This window comes from Haplochromis burtoni, unplaced genomic scaffold (genome assembly GCF_018398535.1).
Source record: "Haplochromis burtoni strain Fernald_Lab_line unplaced genomic scaffold, NCSU_Asbu1 Contig_228, whole genome shotgun sequence".
Classification (NCBI taxonomy): Eukaryota; Metazoa; Chordata; class Actinopteri; order Cichliformes; family Cichlidae; genus Haplochromis; species Haplochromis burtoni.
This window is the reverse complement of record NW_024582589.1, coordinates 328776-346184: the sequence shown is the minus strand read 5'-3', so window position 1 is coordinate 346184 and position 17409 is coordinate 328776. Positions and strand designations below refer to the sequence as shown.

General features: G+C 48.1%; 1 protein-coding gene across 1 annotated transcript in view; it reads right to left on the bottom strand.

The window, feature by feature from the left end:
- phldb1b (pleckstrin homology-like domain, family B, member 1b) overlaps positions 1-17409 on the bottom strand; it is a gene marked incomplete in the record, with an annotated part of 91191 nt that overhangs the window by 19566 nt on the left and 54216 nt on the right. The window contains 7 exon segments of the mRNA XM_042226794.1: positions 758-847; positions 927-1037; positions 1287-1442; positions 2558-2686; positions 3601-3738; positions 3884-4030; positions 4367-4654. Coding sequence (XP_042082728.1) covers positions 758-847; positions 927-1037; positions 1287-1442; positions 2558-2686; positions 3601-3738; positions 3884-4030; positions 4367-4654 — 1059 coding nt within the window.

Sequence of the window (17409 nt, the reverse complement as noted above, 5' to 3'; positions counted from 1 at the left end):
GGGAACCGAACGATCCAGGATCACGCGAAATCGTCAACAATCTAATCCGGCTAACCTACTTAGCGAGGTACGAAGAACGGGCCCCTGGAGTCTCTGAAGCTCAGACTCACTGTGGATGGTTCAAACAATAACAGGACGAGCCTTTCTACGCACATTTCTATTGTTGATGGCCACAAGTCCATCTTGCCAGCGCCCTGAAATTTTACTAGCAGTTTTTACCAGAAGCTTGTTTGTTTTTTCAAATATTGTATAACAAGACAGTTTTTAACTAACTGAAGCCTTTCATCGAACAAACACACACACTGGTGCTGTCTGTGCATGTTTATCAAACTGCAGAGTGTGAGAGTCTGTCACTGAGTAACGCAGCCTCAGCGTGTTTGTGCTCTCTGCTCATGTCGCCTTCATATTAAATCATTTTGGGATTTTTAAAGAAGTCATTTCAAACTGCTTTATATTCTTCACGTCAACATACGGGCCGGATATGAGGCTGACGTGATGAAACCGTTTCTTCTGGCTAGCATTAGCTGCCCTGCTAACGTGGACACATTGTTGCTAAGCAGAATAGTGACTAGCGACATCAGGTTGATGGCTCTCCATCAACTGTCTGAACTTCATGTTGTCCTTATGCTGCCCTCGTATTATAAGCTGTGCTGTTAGCATGATAGAACTACCTGGACTGCACAATCAGCTGTGAGCCTTGCGTTTTCAGGCCATGAACACAGAGTGAAGCTGAACGCATAAACTCAAAGCGTCTCACCTCCCTCATGGCGGTGGAAGACTTGGGGAAGCTCTTTCCTCCAGTCAGAAAGTGGTATCTCCTCTCAAGGGCCGACAGCCTCTCCTTCTCCTGGACAATCAAACCACGCCATTAGGAGCCAAAACAACACTTTGGGGTTATTTCGATGTGTGACGTGGTTCGTGCGTACCTTCTGGAGCATCTGCAATGTGAGCGTTCGGTCTTTAGCCAGCCGCTCACACTCCTGAGCTGCCTGCAGGCCGAGCTGGTTGGCCTGGTTCTCCAGAGCCGACACCTTCTCCTACACAAGACGACACAAAAGTCGGTGCTGCGGTTGTGCTAACGCATGGTGCACCTGCCCGTAGGTGACATGACGCGTGCCACCACTCTAGTGCAAACAGGCATTTTTCTTACGTCAGCCTCTCTGGGAACAAGTTTACGCCAATCATCTATTTTTAAGAAACGATTCACACAATCAGACTGTGATCGGTCCCGCAGCATCAGGTGTGACACAATCACAGAGGACACCAACAGGACGGTGTGTCCTCACCTTCCTCCTGGCCACGCTGTGCTGGTACTCGGCTCTCTCCTGGAGCAGCTGCTGGCTGATGGTTTCTCGCTCTTCCTCCAGGCTGCTCTCTCTCTCCAGCTGCTGAAACTCCAGGTCCTCAAACTTTTTAGTTCCTGCTTCCAGTGCCTCTCCATCCTAATCACACAACACCAATCATGATCTCACAAACAAACTCAGACATTAATGCAGTATTTTTAAAGCCATGCTCACTAAAGTGCTACCTAACAGCAGAAATGATCTCACACACCTGGGGAGCACTTTTAAACCTACGTTGGTTTTTCTGGCTGAGCTGGTGCAACATGAACACTCAAACCTGCTGTTCTCACTAAAGACTTATCCTGATGGACGCTCCCCGATCCTAAATGACGCAGCGACATTCCCATAAGGAGGGGAAGAGCAGGAGCAGGAGTCTGGTCAGGGCCTAGGTTAATTGATTAGTGAGCAGCATTATGTGAGCCATGACGAATGACAGAAGAGATGCAGATCAGATTCACACATGCAGTGGAGTGGAGGGTTGTATCACATGACCCGTGTTTGAGCTAAATGCATCCCTGGGAGGAAACGCACGCCAAAACTTTAACACCGAGGCTTCAAAAAGTCCAGAAACAAGTGTGACACACTTCCACGGAAGCTACTGAAAACCTAAAAACCACCTGTCTGCACCACTGCTGCAACTAGAAGTCTGCAAAACCTTTGGTGTTATACAGACTGGGCGTCCACAGCTGTGTGGGCGCCCACGGTCCACCTTTAGTGAACCTACACTAGCAAATATTTAGCTCGGTTAGACTTTATCATTAAAACTTAATCATCAGCACTCAGACTGTCAAAGTGTTGGTTAGGGTTTGTGGTCGTTTTATTATAAACATTGGGAGGAACATGCTTTTCTTGGCTGGTGTTTTTAATAACAGGTATCGTTATTTTCCTGCGACACGTCGTCTGCAGCTGAGTGGTGTTACAGCACAGATACCAGCAGAAATATATTTTCCCAGGTGATTCAAAAATGACCAAATTATGCGCGCCCGGACAGTTTACCGAGATTTGGCCTCAGCGTGAGTTAGACAGACGCTCTACTTTAATATATGTCAACAATCTGTATCTCTCAGGATGCGTCTTTGAGTCAGACCCATGAACTCCACTTTAAAAAGAAAAACCAACTATTTGGTGCTATAATAGCGAAGGTCGTGGGTGGGATGGACTACAGTCGGGAGCTGGAAGGATGGATGGGAGCTTCTGATCAACTGACGACCCACCCTTTTGAGCTGTTCCTGCAACTGTTCCCGCAGGGACTCGGGACAATTATGAAGCTGGTTCTTCAGCTCAGCGTAGCCCTCCTGGAGGCTCTGCAGAACCCGGCGCTCGGCCTCAACATTAGCCCTCTCCTAGAAAGACACGACACACACCCACACACAGGATGGATGGACGATAGGAGAGAAAGACAGAAACACTGCTCAAAATCCACGCCATGCAAATCAAACGCTGTAAGGTGTTAGCAACAGACACAGTCACAGATTTTAAGGCAGTCCACAGGAAGTAGCAGGTACAGCAGCTAATATGAAATACTTTAATATTTCAAACATCAATAAGCTGCACAGAAGTTTGCACACAATGTATTTGGCAGTGATTGAGCAGAGAACGTTCCCACCTCCTGGGTGCCCTTCCAATAAATACTAACCTTGCTGTTATTGGCCGTGCTGAAGCAGCAGCACATGGAAAAAGGTCCACGAGGACTCTACACAGAGTTTACAACTAGCTACGACAAAGTTACTAAATGTATCTTCTTTGCACGTCCTGCCTTGTAGTGAAATGCTGTATGTGAGTACAAAGATGCCACCTGCAGGATCGAGAACATGCTCGAACATTCCCTCCTCTGCTGGTGAAACGTCTTATTACAGGCCCAGAGCAGAACCGAGCACTACAGAACCAAAACCTACTGACCGGTCTGCTTCATCAGAGGGGGAAGAAAGAGCGCACACTGAGTGCAGAGGAAGCAGAGGGAGGATCAAGGGTTAACGATGGTGGTTAGTCAGCTGAGTGAGACTGGAGAGCACAAAGACCAACCCTAAGGCAGAAACATGCAACAGCAGACACTGAATGAGGCAAACCAAGCCTTCTATTAAGCCCTCACAGCATGGATCCTCTACGACGTCTATCAGTAATCAAGGATGCTCAGAAACACCGACAGTGATGACCCAGTGAGGGAAGACTGAAAGCACAGGCAGTGAGTGTGTCTGTGTGTGTTTAACCTCTGTGAACTGAAATAAACCCTGCAGCTCCTGATTACGGCTTCATGTACCTTGTCTTTCTCTCTCTGGATGGCGCTCTCCAGCTCGTCCAGCTTGTGCTGCAGCTGAGCGATGATATCTGCTTCGGTCTCTATCTGGTCGAGCTCTGCCTGCCTCTCGCCCTGCAGCAAGGCGCGCTCCATCTCAGCCTGGAAGGACAGCACAGCGACACACAGTGGGTCCAGCGGGCTTTGAGACGAGCATCATCATAGCGATGCTGCTCTTTCTTAGAACAAACGTTATGAAAAGATGCTGGATGTCACCAATTCCCATCAGCATCATCCACTGCTCTACCTCCTGTTTGGACTCTTGGAGTTGCTGCTCCAGTTCTGTGAGCCGGGTTTTGAGCTCATCGATCCGAGCCAGGACACGGACCCGCTCTTCCTCCAGGTAGCCCAGCTCCGCACGACCGCCGCTGCCTGCGCTGGAGGAGTCCTCGTGCTTCAGAGAGAAACAGAGGGGTGAAAACATAAAGCATCAATCCCGCCACAGAAGGCTCATTCATATATGTAATCATTAGGAAATCTGATAAAAGATGGAGAACAAAGGAAGACAATTAACTGAAGGCACAAGCAGAAGAAACTAGCCTCGTGCAGCATCCAGTGCAGGAATCCAGTCACAAACAGGAAAACGCAAGCAATGCTAAAGCTGATGCACTGCTTCACATTACAAAGAGAAGCTAAGTGGAGTCTATGTGAGGATGAAACCCTGATGCAGCAGGCGCACCATTTGCAGCTGCATGCAGAGACAGCATGTGAAACCAGCGTGCCCTCTGACCTGTCTGTCTCCATTGTGCAGTGTGGACGCTGCGCTGGGAGCAGGAGACGTCCTCACCTCCTGATGAGTGCTCTCTGTGCTACTACACTCCTCCTTCAGGTTCTCCTCGTCGCTCTCCCTCTGTCTCTGTGCTAGGCGGAGCATGCTTGAAGACGCCGTCCCTCCCGGCGCGTTCTCCAGACATCCCGGGAATCCCGACCTCCCCAAGCACAGCGGATCCAGGCCGGTGCCCTCTCCTTTGTTGTACTCAGCACAGAGGTTTAAGATGGTCTCTAGTCGCTGTCTCTCCTGCGGCGAGCACACAAGGAGGACATGAGATCAGGCTGCACAGGAAACAGAACAGGCTGGTAACAGACTAACAGCTTACCTGTGACGACAGACACACTGATGTGTTTATGCACACGGCAGCCAGACTGAACAGCTGCTCGCTTCCTGACTGCAAAGGTGCAACTGATATTATTCTTATAACTGATTAATCAGCTGGTTGTCTTTATAATCAACTGAGACGAACTGCTGCTGACTTTGACCTTCGACCTCTTTACAACAGGCTAAGCTGCTGGGGCCTCCCATGATGCACTGCTTCGTCTTCACTCACCCTTTTTCACTGTGTTTACACACAGCTCCGTGCTATTACTTTATTATTATTAACCTCTGCCTCTCTTCCACAGCATGTCTTTATCCTGTCTTCCTTCTCTCACCCCAACCAATCACAGGAGATGCCCCGCCCCTCCCTGAGCCTGGTTCTGCTGCAGGTTTCTTCCTGTTAAAAGGGAGTTTTTCCTTCCCACTGTCACCAAAGTGCTGCTCACAGGGGGTCATATGATTGTTGGGTTTTCTCTGCAGATCCTGTTACTGTAGAATCTCTATGGTCCAACATAAAGCAGCTTGAGCTGACTGCTGTTGTGATTTGATCCTATATGAATACATTTAGATTGAATCATTGACTCACAGACGTGAAGCACAGACAAACTATCCTTCAGTCGGTAGCCGTTAAGAAATTTGTCCTAAAACTCGGAAAATTCTACAAAACTATTGTCATCATCTGCGAGTCGCCCGACTAACTCACCAGACCGGCCCTGTGGTCTGACTGGTTCACCTACCAGTACATGGAACCTGGAACAAACTGGTGCCAGTTAGCGTTGTAGCCTTGCAGTCATTAACCATCTCAGTTGTGTTTTGTGGATTTTAGGATGTTTTTAAAATAAGCCGAGCAGGCCCCGCTGTGGTGTAACTGTCAAGTCTTTTTATAGTTCTTCATGTGTCCCATGAGTCTCTGTGGTGCACAAACACGGTCCATGGATCCACCTCAGCTAACAAGTTAGCACTCCACCGCCATTCAAAGATGGTCGTGTCTAAATTAGAAAGGAACAACTGCAAAGGTCCACAGTGGGTGGCATTGCTGTGGCTGCAGCCTGTGAGCACAGGCTGGGTGGTAACATATTAAAATGAACACAGTACATAATGCAGTCCACTTTATTTTTGAGCTCCCCGGCCTTACAGTAAACAGCTAGCACTGCTTGAAACAACCTCTCTGTGGCAGTCAGCTGTCACTGTGTGGGGTCAGGTCACCCACCCAAATATCTACTGCTGTGGAAGCCCTCTGCTGCAGACGAGGGCGGCAGCCGGCAACAAAACACCAACCAGTGTTTCAAAATCTCCAACCAATCTTTTACCAGAAACTCAGTGACACACTTTGTGTTCTTGTGATCTCATTCGGAGCCGATCTGGAACACTCGGCAAGCCGAGCAGTTTCAGCCACAGTAATGAGCTTTGGTGCGTCTTTCCCCCTCATGCTGCAGTATGAGCATCTGCACGATTAGGAGCTACAGCCCCCCCGTTAGTGTTAACCTGGAATCTGGGACCAGCTTAGCTTGTAACTGAGTGAGTGGGAGTACGAGACCCCTCTGGGCTGTGCAGCAGTGCTGTACGTTCACCAGAAAACTTCAAACCAAAACCTACACCAGTCCTCCCACTCAACATCTGCTTGAATCTACACAAAGGTTAGATTGTTCGGGGTTCATAAGCTGTCTGACTGCAAGCCAACCTGGATGAGGAGCAGCGTCACACAGTCTTCCACATAAATCAGCTTCAAACTGGGCCTAAGATGCTCTCAATCAGCTGTGGACAGATTTCTGTGAATCCCATTTTTCTGGGCTTGTTTCACAGAAATCGCCCACTTGTGTCCAAGTCTGTCTGCAGACATCTTTAGCAGCTCTGAGGCGTCTCTGAGCTGGCTGAGAAGGACGGAGGTGGTACAGCAGGTCAGTGTGTTAATTAGAGCCCTACATGTCCAACACTCATGTCCCAGCCGGACACAGTCACAGCAGCACATTTACAACATGGAGAGCTTTTCATTTGGACCAGCAAATGACTAAGAAGGACGTCCCAAGTTTAATCAATGCAAAAGAACTTCTCCCACTATTAATCTGAAACTGGTTTTAAAAATCTGATGTTGGGAAAAGGGTTTACTTGCTCTCATGATGGACACATAAGCAAAATCAGACAAACACCAAGTGCCAACAGCATGGCTGAAACACAGACTTAAAGAGTCTCCGACACGCCGTAACATCACGCCGTTCCCCTCCACGCTGACAGGGCTGCAGATGATGGAGGACCTCCACAGCAACGTCCACGGAGACCATTATAAACAAGCATCCATCAATGACACTCAGAGGAAATAAAACCCACTCGCTACATAAAGGGAACAGTACGAGCCTAGCCACAAAGGCTAGCTGTAGCACAGAGTACTGCTAAACATGTATTTGCAGCCGGCTCTGGCTCCCGTCATTAGAGGTCAGCTGCTTGGTATTTATAATCAGATCCTGATGTCTCAAAGTAAATGAGGCCATTGCACTGTTACAGTAACTACACTAACGAGTGCATGTGGGTGAAGCTCCTGATTTTACATGTCAGCTTTGTGATGATTTTCCTGAATCAGTCTGGTATCTCAGGTCCTCGCCTGTACGTGTCACAGTTCTGCTGCTGCACACCTGACTGTTAGTCTCACGTGTTCTCAGACATTTGTGCTTCGTAGCGTCTGTCCTGTGTATGCTGGCTCACGGGGAACCTCAGTGAAGTTATTCACGTGTCAACCTTCATCCTGTGACTCAGGTAAAGGATCATAGTCCAGGGAGCCGAGCCTCAAATAGATTTTTTTATACATCTAAGCGTTTCTATTTTAGTGAATGCTTAAACCTGCCTGTGTGCCCTGCCGCGTCACCAGGACACACAAAACAAAGTCACAAATCTGACACCACCAACAATGTGACCATCACAGACACAGCTTGTACTGGTCACATACTGGAGGAAAATCAACCAACATCTGCAGGAGGCAAACTTTCCTTTCATGATGACAGATGTGAGTCTCGCTGCTTTTCTACACATTTCACAGCAAATTCACGACTTTGATTCATAAACTGCAGCTTTGATAATCTGCTTAAATGTGCCAAAGCTGCAGCATCAGATCGGTGTGCATGCAGTCTAAGTCCCACACGTGAGATTTTTAATGGAGCGTTGGTGCTGGGTCAAGTCACCCAGACTCCAACCACGGGGGCTGTGAAGGACGTCTCCAGCCTGCACCCACCCTATCGGTCTCACCTACTGGCTGGATTAGCTGGATTAAAGCGTTCTGAGGCCGGTGCTGCTGGTTTATCCTTGTAATGTGGCTGTTTCAAGCAAAAGCCGAAAAACAAAGGTTTTTCAGGGAGTGTGTTGTCTACAGGATTACTGCAGATTAACTATCGCTCTAAATTTCTTAGACAAGAACCTCATGCGTCGCTGAGATCTGTGTAGTGCTACAGTAAAGTTGAAGCCAGCAGGTACCAGGAGGAAACAGCTGGCCTAGTTTGGAACAAACAGTTTCCAAATCGGACACGAGCACTAATAACACTCGTATTTGTTCCATTTAGAAACCAAAGCATTAGAGCCACTGTGTGACTTTACAGTGGACCATGTCCTGGACTAACAGGAGGCGTTACGTCTCCACACAGGCCAGGTAGGTGTGGGAAACCTTTCCCATATGAATGCAATCCCCATTTAAAAACTGCACGTGGGCGTGGCTGTAGCTCAGGAGGTAGAGCAGGTCATCTACAGGTCATCGAGAGGTTGGTGGTTTGATCCCGGTCTACGTGCATGCTTGATGATCTGAAACAAACATGGCAGTCAGCTGGGTTACAACCCACTGGCAGAAACGCTGACGCTGTGCTGTGGGTGGCCTGATGTCCTGTAATCTGAGGCAACAGTGAGAGGAAGGAGGAAACAAACAGGAAGCAGTTCATGTCTTCTGGCGAGGCACCACGCGTTTACTCCCACTGAAGCATGTTTGTGTGAGAGCTCTGTGTTAGTTTACCATGTGGCCCCAGCTCCTCCCTCAGTAATGAAACTCCTGTAACAGTGTTGCTCTGAGCAGTAACAACGCTGTTCCCACATGTGCACAGAGCCACAGCCTCACTGTTACTCTGTACCATCCTCATCCTCCCAGCAGTCGGCATGGCTTCCTCACGTCTCCCTCTCTCCCAGGAGAGTCGCCGTCTCCTGTTTTATCCTCATAGCCTTTAATGTTCCTCCCTCCTCCTCCCCCGAGCGCCCCTGGGCCTTCCCCTGCCCGAGTACCTTTGATCAGAGCGGTTACTTTTAAAGCGTACGGCCACGCTCAACCTACGTCACAGGCGTAAACACAAGCCTCACATGCACAGGCTCTGCAGGGTAAACTGGGAAAGTTCAACAAAGCCTTATTCTCTACATATATCTGCAGGCGGGGTGGGCGAGGAGTCGCACTCGCCTTCTCCGTAACGGTCTACAGAACAAACGCCATTCATCATCACAGCCTCGTGGTTTCAGCTCCCAGAGGAGGAACAAACAGACAATTTCTTTTTATGCTCGTTTCTCTGTCCTGGCTGAACGCACAAACAGGAAGAGCTGTTTAATAAAGCTGGTGGTCCTCAGTGTGGAGTCACTGGCACCCATCATCCAATCAAACTACAGGGCTGTTGCTCGTAGAGGGGGGGGGGCTAGCATTTAAGCCGCCGACGCCTCCTCTTTGAGTGGCGTCCAAGGCCTGAGGCCACTTCTTAAAGTGAGGACCAGGTTCCAGTTATCACGACAAACGCTTGCAGCATAGAGAGGAGAACATCAAAGGCGAGATGCAGCGATTAAAGGCGAGATGCGAGTCACGTTCTCTAAACACTGCTGGGAGACCATAAAGCAGGCTTACGGCTTGATTGTTACAGGATGGAGATAACGCCGAGTGTGCAACACGTGCAGCCCATTACATCAGCTCTGTCAACTTAAACAATTTGCTACGCGTAAGAAATTAAATATCAATACCCGCCCGAGAAGCTGCTGGGTGCAGCAGTCAAACGGTGTGGCTGGAGGAGATTTAGTTAACGTAGGAGCCAAACAGCTGCACCGTGGAGGATGCACACAGCAGCACAAGGCTCTGCTGCACCTTCCACGTTGCAGGAAGACACCTGTGGGTTCTCTCAGGTAGGATTCAGAGCAAGGGGCCAGGCTGCTCTGACAGCCGAGGAGGCAGCCGGAGATGCTGCTGCAGTTTGTGTATGATAGCACAGGTATACATGTTTTGGTGCTAATAATAACGGGGCTTGGTGTGAGCCTGACAGGAGTCTAACACCAGCATCTCCTCTGTCATTTATCACCAACTAGCACATGTAGATGCAGACTGCTAAGCAGGCCTACGAGCTGCAACACACTGATTTCAGCTCCAGGTTTCGTGCACAGTGAAACCTTTTCTCTGCTTTACTGCATGCATTTACAGTGATGGGACGAGGTCGCTCACACACGTAACCAGTCTGTGGCATCACCCATCTATAACACCTGAGGGGTCCACATGGGCGGAGCCAGACGCACAGCATCGACCGGCACCAAGCTCAGCTCCCTCAGCACTTTATCACTCCGTCACATAAATATGGAACAGCTCACTTGTTTGTTGTTAACCAAACATCTGTTAGAAACTTCCTGTTTGCTCTGTAAGAGATTATAGTGTTGGTAACAGCACAGACTAATACACCGACGGTGTCTGAAATGTAGCTTAGCGCTAACATGCATTCCTTACCACAGGCGTGAGCACTGAGAGCAGGGCTCTGCCTCTGCTTCAGCACAGACCCCACATTTCCACACAGTCCAGGTTTATGGGATCGTTCCATAACGGGGATTAAAATCACATTTCCCAAACTCCACACAAATAGTCTGAGAGCACCGAGCTGTAACCACATGCAGCCTCTGAACAGTGCTACTATTATCCCTCCGACAGGAAGCGTGAACATCAGCAGCAGCAGTTACCTTCATGAGAGCTGCCATGCTGTTGAGAAAGACCGGCTTCTCTCTAGCCAGAGCCAGCAGGTACACCATGGCCTGCTCCCTGCGCTGAGCACCCAGCAGAGGGGAGGTCCTGCTGCTGCCGCTCAGCATGTGGTAGTGGTCCATAGCTGCTCTCTGCGCGCCTCCTGGTCGAGCGACTTTGGGACCGACGAAGAGCGAAGCCTACCCTCCACTTCAGAACCCTCAGCCTCTCAGGTCTTGTGAGAGGTGGAGTTAGAGATCATAACATGCAAGGACTTCCTGGAGTGGGAGGAGCCCTGCTGGGTAGTTCTAAGAAAAGCAAAGGGGCTAACTCTGCACATGAAGTAGAACTTTATCCTGAAATAGGCCATGTTCACGCCCATGACTGATGGTCTTCAGCTGTTAGATACACTCCTAGCTGTAGATATCAGGGACAGAGCGAGCTTTGAAGTGCTCCGACTGTTCTCCGCACTGGCTTCGAGTCCAACTTCTGCTAATTATTTCTCTTTTGGCTGTTTAATAATGAAAGCAGCGCCTTTGAAGTGCTTTGTGCTGCTTTAAACGCTCAGCAGAGGCACATTAAAAGCCTCCAAACAATTTCACTTCATGATATCAGGAGCTTCCAGGAGTCTGCTCCAGGAGGAAGACCACGTTGGATGTGTTGGAGCACCATGCTGCAGTGATGAGCTGATTCATGCATGACAGAAACACGAGTCTAGAGTTGTTTGGGTTACTTTACTACATATGGGTGCAGCCTGTACCTGCTGCCTGCTTCTGTGTGCAAGGACTGACTTATTGTGTTTCGACATAAACTCAATATTTTGAGAGCGTTGATCATTTTTCACTAACCACATTATAAATCCAGGCTTCGCTTATATCACATAACTCCCAATGCTGCGGTCTGCATGACTTCTTCAGCTGCAGATTTGTCCAAACGAGGCTGTTACAGTTCAGACTGAATCATTATTTTGGTCCATAGTGGAGACTTCTACTTTTTTAGGTCAGCAGCAGGCTGGAGAGGAAGTGAGGTTTGGACTTTCAGCTGGTCCTTTCAGGGCTCACCTCATCGTCTGCCTCCACCAACCTTCAATACATCCATGAACCTTCTCTGTGCTGCTCCTCGTTTCCTTTTGCAGCCACTAAACGCCTCGAGCTTCCCAGCCTGCTGAAACCAGTTTACCCGTCTGACCTTGTACGTCACAGCAGGTCATGTTGTAGACGTCCTCCAGTCACAAACAACCCTCGACACTCACCTCCACCCTGCACGCTCTTCTTCATGCCCTCAGGTGTTTGCACCATCGCCCCAGACACCACTGATGGTCGAGTCTGTCATCCAAACTCATAACTGAAAGTCAAATGTAATTGGCTGCCTGATGTAAACATCCCTCATCTTCTTCTCCATTTATAATTCCAGCTGCATCATCAGATCTCAGGTTTATACATTTTTATTACGACTCGTCTAACGTCCTGCAGGCGGTTTCTGCGGACGCTGGTGCAGCTGAACCAGCAACATCAGCATTGCCCCGCCCCCATCAAAAATCTTACATTTAGATAATATATGCTCATGTTTTCCTCACAGCTCTGTCTTTATGCATTTCATTACAGACATTCTCATTTTCAGCACTTCTGAGCAAATTTGCATTTCAAAGGGTTTAAAGAGTGAGTGAGTCGTGTGGAAGCTGCCGGTCAGCATCACCAGCAAAGAGTCTGAACAGTAGCATGGCGCCCTCTAGTGGACAGGCCAGCAAACAGCAGCCGAGCAGTTCAAACTTCTTTTTCAAACCGTCCCCTGCTGCGTGTCCTCTGAGGGCCAGACAGCACCGTGAACACAATGCTGTGTTGGTGTGACACGGTGCCCTTGACCTAATCTGCCTCTTGTTTGCAGCAGCGTCGTTGGTGCCGTCTCCAGACTGGATTACTGCAGCTTTCCTTTGGATGGGTGGGGCAACAGATTTATGGCTGTCCCAGATAAAGAGTGGTCTTATCTGTTCAAGCACATCTATCCTTTCCTGTTTCCCGGCCCCGTCTGATTTTCTAGCAGAGGAGCTGGAATCACAGTAATCTGCCTGGCCACAGTAAACATGCAGACGGGCAGCTTGCTGCTACAGTCTAAATATTTACTGTGCAGTGAATTACACAAAGCTGCGATTCTGCAAACGCTCCCTTTGAGAAACGTCTCCCTGCCGGTCAGAGGGTTCATGCAGTCTAGGTGCAGGATATATTTGGCAGCCTAGGTGGGCAGGTTTACTGTCCCACAGTAGCTGGACATATTTGGTCGTGTCGTGGGAGACGACGGTCACATACGCAGAGCGCGGGTATATTTGGGGCACTAATCCTTGTGGACGACGGCAAAGACACCAACTATGCAGGAAACCCTCCCCAACACCTCAGATGGAATATGAAGGAAAACGTGGAGGAGGCAGACTGGGACAGGTTGTTGACAGCAGTTTCTCAGAGTTCAACCTCCTTTTAAACTCCACGAAATCAAATCTCTGCCTGAGGCAAAGTCCTCACAACTCGAGGCCCATCGCTGATATTTCAAGGGCAGGTCAAGAGAAGAGAACTCAAGTCTAGAGAGAGTTGTACATCTGAGAAAAAGGATTCATCAAAGATGCATTAAGCATCGACCTTTATCAACCTCCGGGAGCAACCAGGAGGGATTCCAACAACAGATTCACTCTCCACAGGACTCTGGCTAAGGATGGCCCCCACCACACCGATCTGAAGCGAGGTAATCTGAGTGGAAGTCACACACAGAGTCACTGTGCAAAGTAAACTCTGCTCAGAATAGCAAGCGATGAAGTCGTACTTGCTTTTTTGTCCTTTGCTATTCTGGGTTGAGAGAGAGCTTTTTGCAGCTGCACCTGCTTTACGCCCTTTCAAAGTAAGAGCGGGTGCACAGTGGCCTGGTTCAGCCCATTTCATTAATAAACAATCCTCAGCACAAAATACCGCGTCTCCGAACTAAACAGGCCTGACGGGACCGTCTTTACTGATAACGAAGTGCAAATCTGCCGAGGATGAAGCACTCGGGCACTCGCTTCGTGCCAACTGTGTTTGCCAAGACAGCGTGTCAGTCAGACGGCCATGTGGAGAGAGCAGCGCCAGGCCGGACAGCCTGGATCAGACGGGCTCGGTCATTAGAGAGGGCTTACCGCCAGGCTCCAAAGGCTAGCGACAACCAGCTGAATTAAAGGCTGTTTAAAGAGTTTCCCCTTCGCTCGTTACTGGCATCAAAGTATGCATTACTGCCCACAGCTGACAGAAACCTGTACCTGCACTCTCTGTAAGTGCTCGCCTTTTTACACTTGACTTATTCCAACCAGGGTCTAAAACTCAAGCATGGAGCAATAACGTAATGTAACAGCTCACAAACACGTACTGACAGGCTCAAACATGCAACAGTGTTAGAGCGTCACCAACACACCTCCGTGGTACGACCCACGCAGCAAAGGGTTGGAGGACAGTAAACGCATCCATCACACAAACTGATCGGAAACCTGGATCCCTCCAAGTCTGGCTTCCTACTTTTACTTCCAGGTTAGGGATCACCCCACCCTCGGGGTTACGTCCCATGACAAGTTCACTTTTTTGAGCACAGCGTTAAAAAATGTGCGCGGTCAGCGTCGCTGTGAGCTCGTTACAGAGGAGCTCCTCCAGAACCTCAGCTCAGTGTGGATGAGCCTGACGTAGAGCTGGGCGATAGGACGATAACGATGTGTGTTGTCAAACGGAAGAACCACAGAAGCTCCGTAGTGTGAAGGTATTTCTGCTATTTCAAGTCAAACAGAGCAGCTGCACTGTAAATGTGCCAAAAGCAAGTCTGGAAATACAATAAAGCGGTGCAGCTCAGTCTCTGACTGCAAGCGCTGATTCGTCATTTGGCTTTTGTCAGACTAAAGTAACTGTTAAAACTGCTTGAAAAGCTCAGCTATACAACAAGGAGAGATTGAGAATTTCCTTTTAGTTCTCAGTTTATTTGATATTGACAAAAGTTAGTCAGTTTTGTCTGTTCTTCTGTAAAACAAACTAAGATTTATTTTTAGAATTAATATTTTGTTTCTAAGTGGAATTGACAGTTTAGTCTGTTTCGTTTGTTCTATTTTGAAACTTAAACGCTTTAGCGGCTGCCTTTTGTGTAGTTTGCAATATTTGCCTTTATTTATTGAAAAAGTCTCGTGTTCCTTAAGTACATCTACCCTGTTGAACTTATTATGGGAAATAAATATTTAAATCAAAACAAGCTGCTGATTATTTAACATTTTACTTGTGAGCAACGGCACATTTAAATCTTACAAATATAGTTATTTGGCTGATATCGTGATAGATATCACCTGAAATGAAAAAAACATCGTGATATGAAGAAATCTCATATCGTCCAGCTCTAGCCTGACACAAACGCTGAATAACTTAAGTGTCACAGGAATATCAGTGGACGCTTTACTCTGGAGATCTTCCAACACGAGTGCCATGGAAATTCGAGGACACTCAGCAGAAGGGCTCCTTCAGAGGAAAACATGTTCAACTCCAGCGCGTGGCTGAAGCACCATGAAGAGGCACAGAGCCTTCAGCTGAGCTCTTCTAAACACTTTCAGCTGCTTCTCTGAGCTTTACTTTTGTAGATGTGAAACTGAAACAGCCTCAAGATCAGAGTCATGTCTGTTACTTTGGGAAAGAGACTGTAAAAGATGATCCACCAAAGAAGAAGACCAAATGATCAGTAACCTCAAAGATGACGGATGGATGGATAAATTAAAGTGCGTACTCCAACGTCAGACCGATGAACCTGTGAGTTCTTGATATGCTGATTAATAAACTTTCTGACAGTTGTTCTCAAACCAGACCAGATGCTGAATGGCACAAAAAGACACTGGAGACAGAACTGCACCTGCACAAAGCTGGAGAAGGGAAAGCACGTCATTGTGCAGGTGCTGTTTGTAAGGTCAGAAATCTGCAGTCAGCTGAGACTGAAGAAGCCACCTGGATGATGACGAAACGTTTCTCCCACTGAAAACAACCAACTTCCTGGTCCTCCTGTTCAGGTGACGTCTGCTCTGAGAGTGCTGAACTTCAGATTCACCACACTACGACTGCCTACCATCAATGTGTTTTCACTTAAACAAGCAGCTGTTTGTTATGTGCGTTAAAGCTATATAACAACGTAACAGTGCAAATTCCTCGCTGACGGTTTAACCAAAAGGCATTTCCAGTGGAGACTGGCCGACATATCCTCAGCATAACCATGTATAACATCCACAAAACTTAAAAAGAGGTTATACACACACAATACGGTAACATTATGTTGAAGCACAGCACGTATCACTCCGCCAGGCTCCGCCTACGACACCCGTAACGCTCCAACAATCCATCAAGCGGCTTCGTAGCTCAGCAAAGTCGTACTGAAACGTTTTTGACAGATTTTTGAGCGCCGTGGACATAAACTCTGTTTGCTAATAACGACAACCCGCTCGCATCCTCTACCAAAAAATGTGCTTTGTTGTGTATCTGATGGACGAAAGCCAAACCAGTTCCACACCACTGAAGCTGCAGCATTTTCACAAACCAGTTCTGGTTCATCCGTCTCATTCAACGATCCGCGTTCGCCCTTCTTATTCTTCTTATTCTGCGTCGCCCCCATGTGCGTATGCAAACAAAGGCACTGCGCATGCGTGTGTTACCCATATTCTACAACATTATACCAGTATTACAATGAAAGGTGTGATATGGCCCAGCCCTACCTTCAGCTACGTCTCATGGTCTTCATTACATTCAACAGGGAAACTTAGAGTCACCTGTTACTGTCTTCTACCTGTGTACACCAACTGTGACCAAAGGTTTGAGAGAGTTGGGTGAAAGAGCTCCACTGAAATTCAATATGTTAGTCATTATTATTAAAGACATAAACATGTTTTTATGGTCTGCACTAGTTTTCCTAGTGTTAGTGGACTGAGGTCCTTTTCAAGTATCTGACAGGTCTCCAGAGATGATCCCTTCCTGGTCCAACTGCTTCCACATTAAAATGACTTCAGAGCCACATAAGTGTGAAAGTCTCCTGCATGTACGCAGCCACACTATGAATCTGTGCACAGCTGCAGTCTCCCAGCAGCCTCTGAGCTGTGTGCTCCTGTTGGTTTCACAATAAGGCTGCTTTCTCCTGAACACACTGTGCAGGCTCACTGTTCACATAACTTTGCTTTTGGGTAACCAGTTGTGTGAATGAGAGGAGGCTGTGTGTGAAAGGCTTTGAAACACACGCTCACGGGCAAGAAGAATCTGTCATGACAGTGAGTCGACTGTGACTAATTACAGGCCCTGCAGCTCCACGCCCTGCCTCCTCACCGAGTTCAACAAATGCAACAACATAACGAGCTGCTGAGGAATTCAGCCTGTCAGAGAGCCTCTGTTAGCCTCCTGAAGGCCTTATTTACATGACTCGGTTATGTGCTCGCCCTCATACGCTACGAGCCGTGAGCCCATATCTAATGTCAATATTGTCTGTGTGTCTGGAAGTTGCACAAGGTAAAGGTTGTAGAAAACATAAGGAGTGTCTGACCGTGGTGTGTGAAGGTCAGCAGGTTGGTAACAGAGACGTGAACAACGTGAATTTGATTTTTTTCATCCTTTGGACAGTTTTCATGTCTCAGAGAGGCGACGAGTCTCTAACATTTACGTCTCTGATCAGTGATTTCCAGTGTTGGGACTAACGTGTTATTAAGTAACGCGTTACAGTAACTACGTTATTA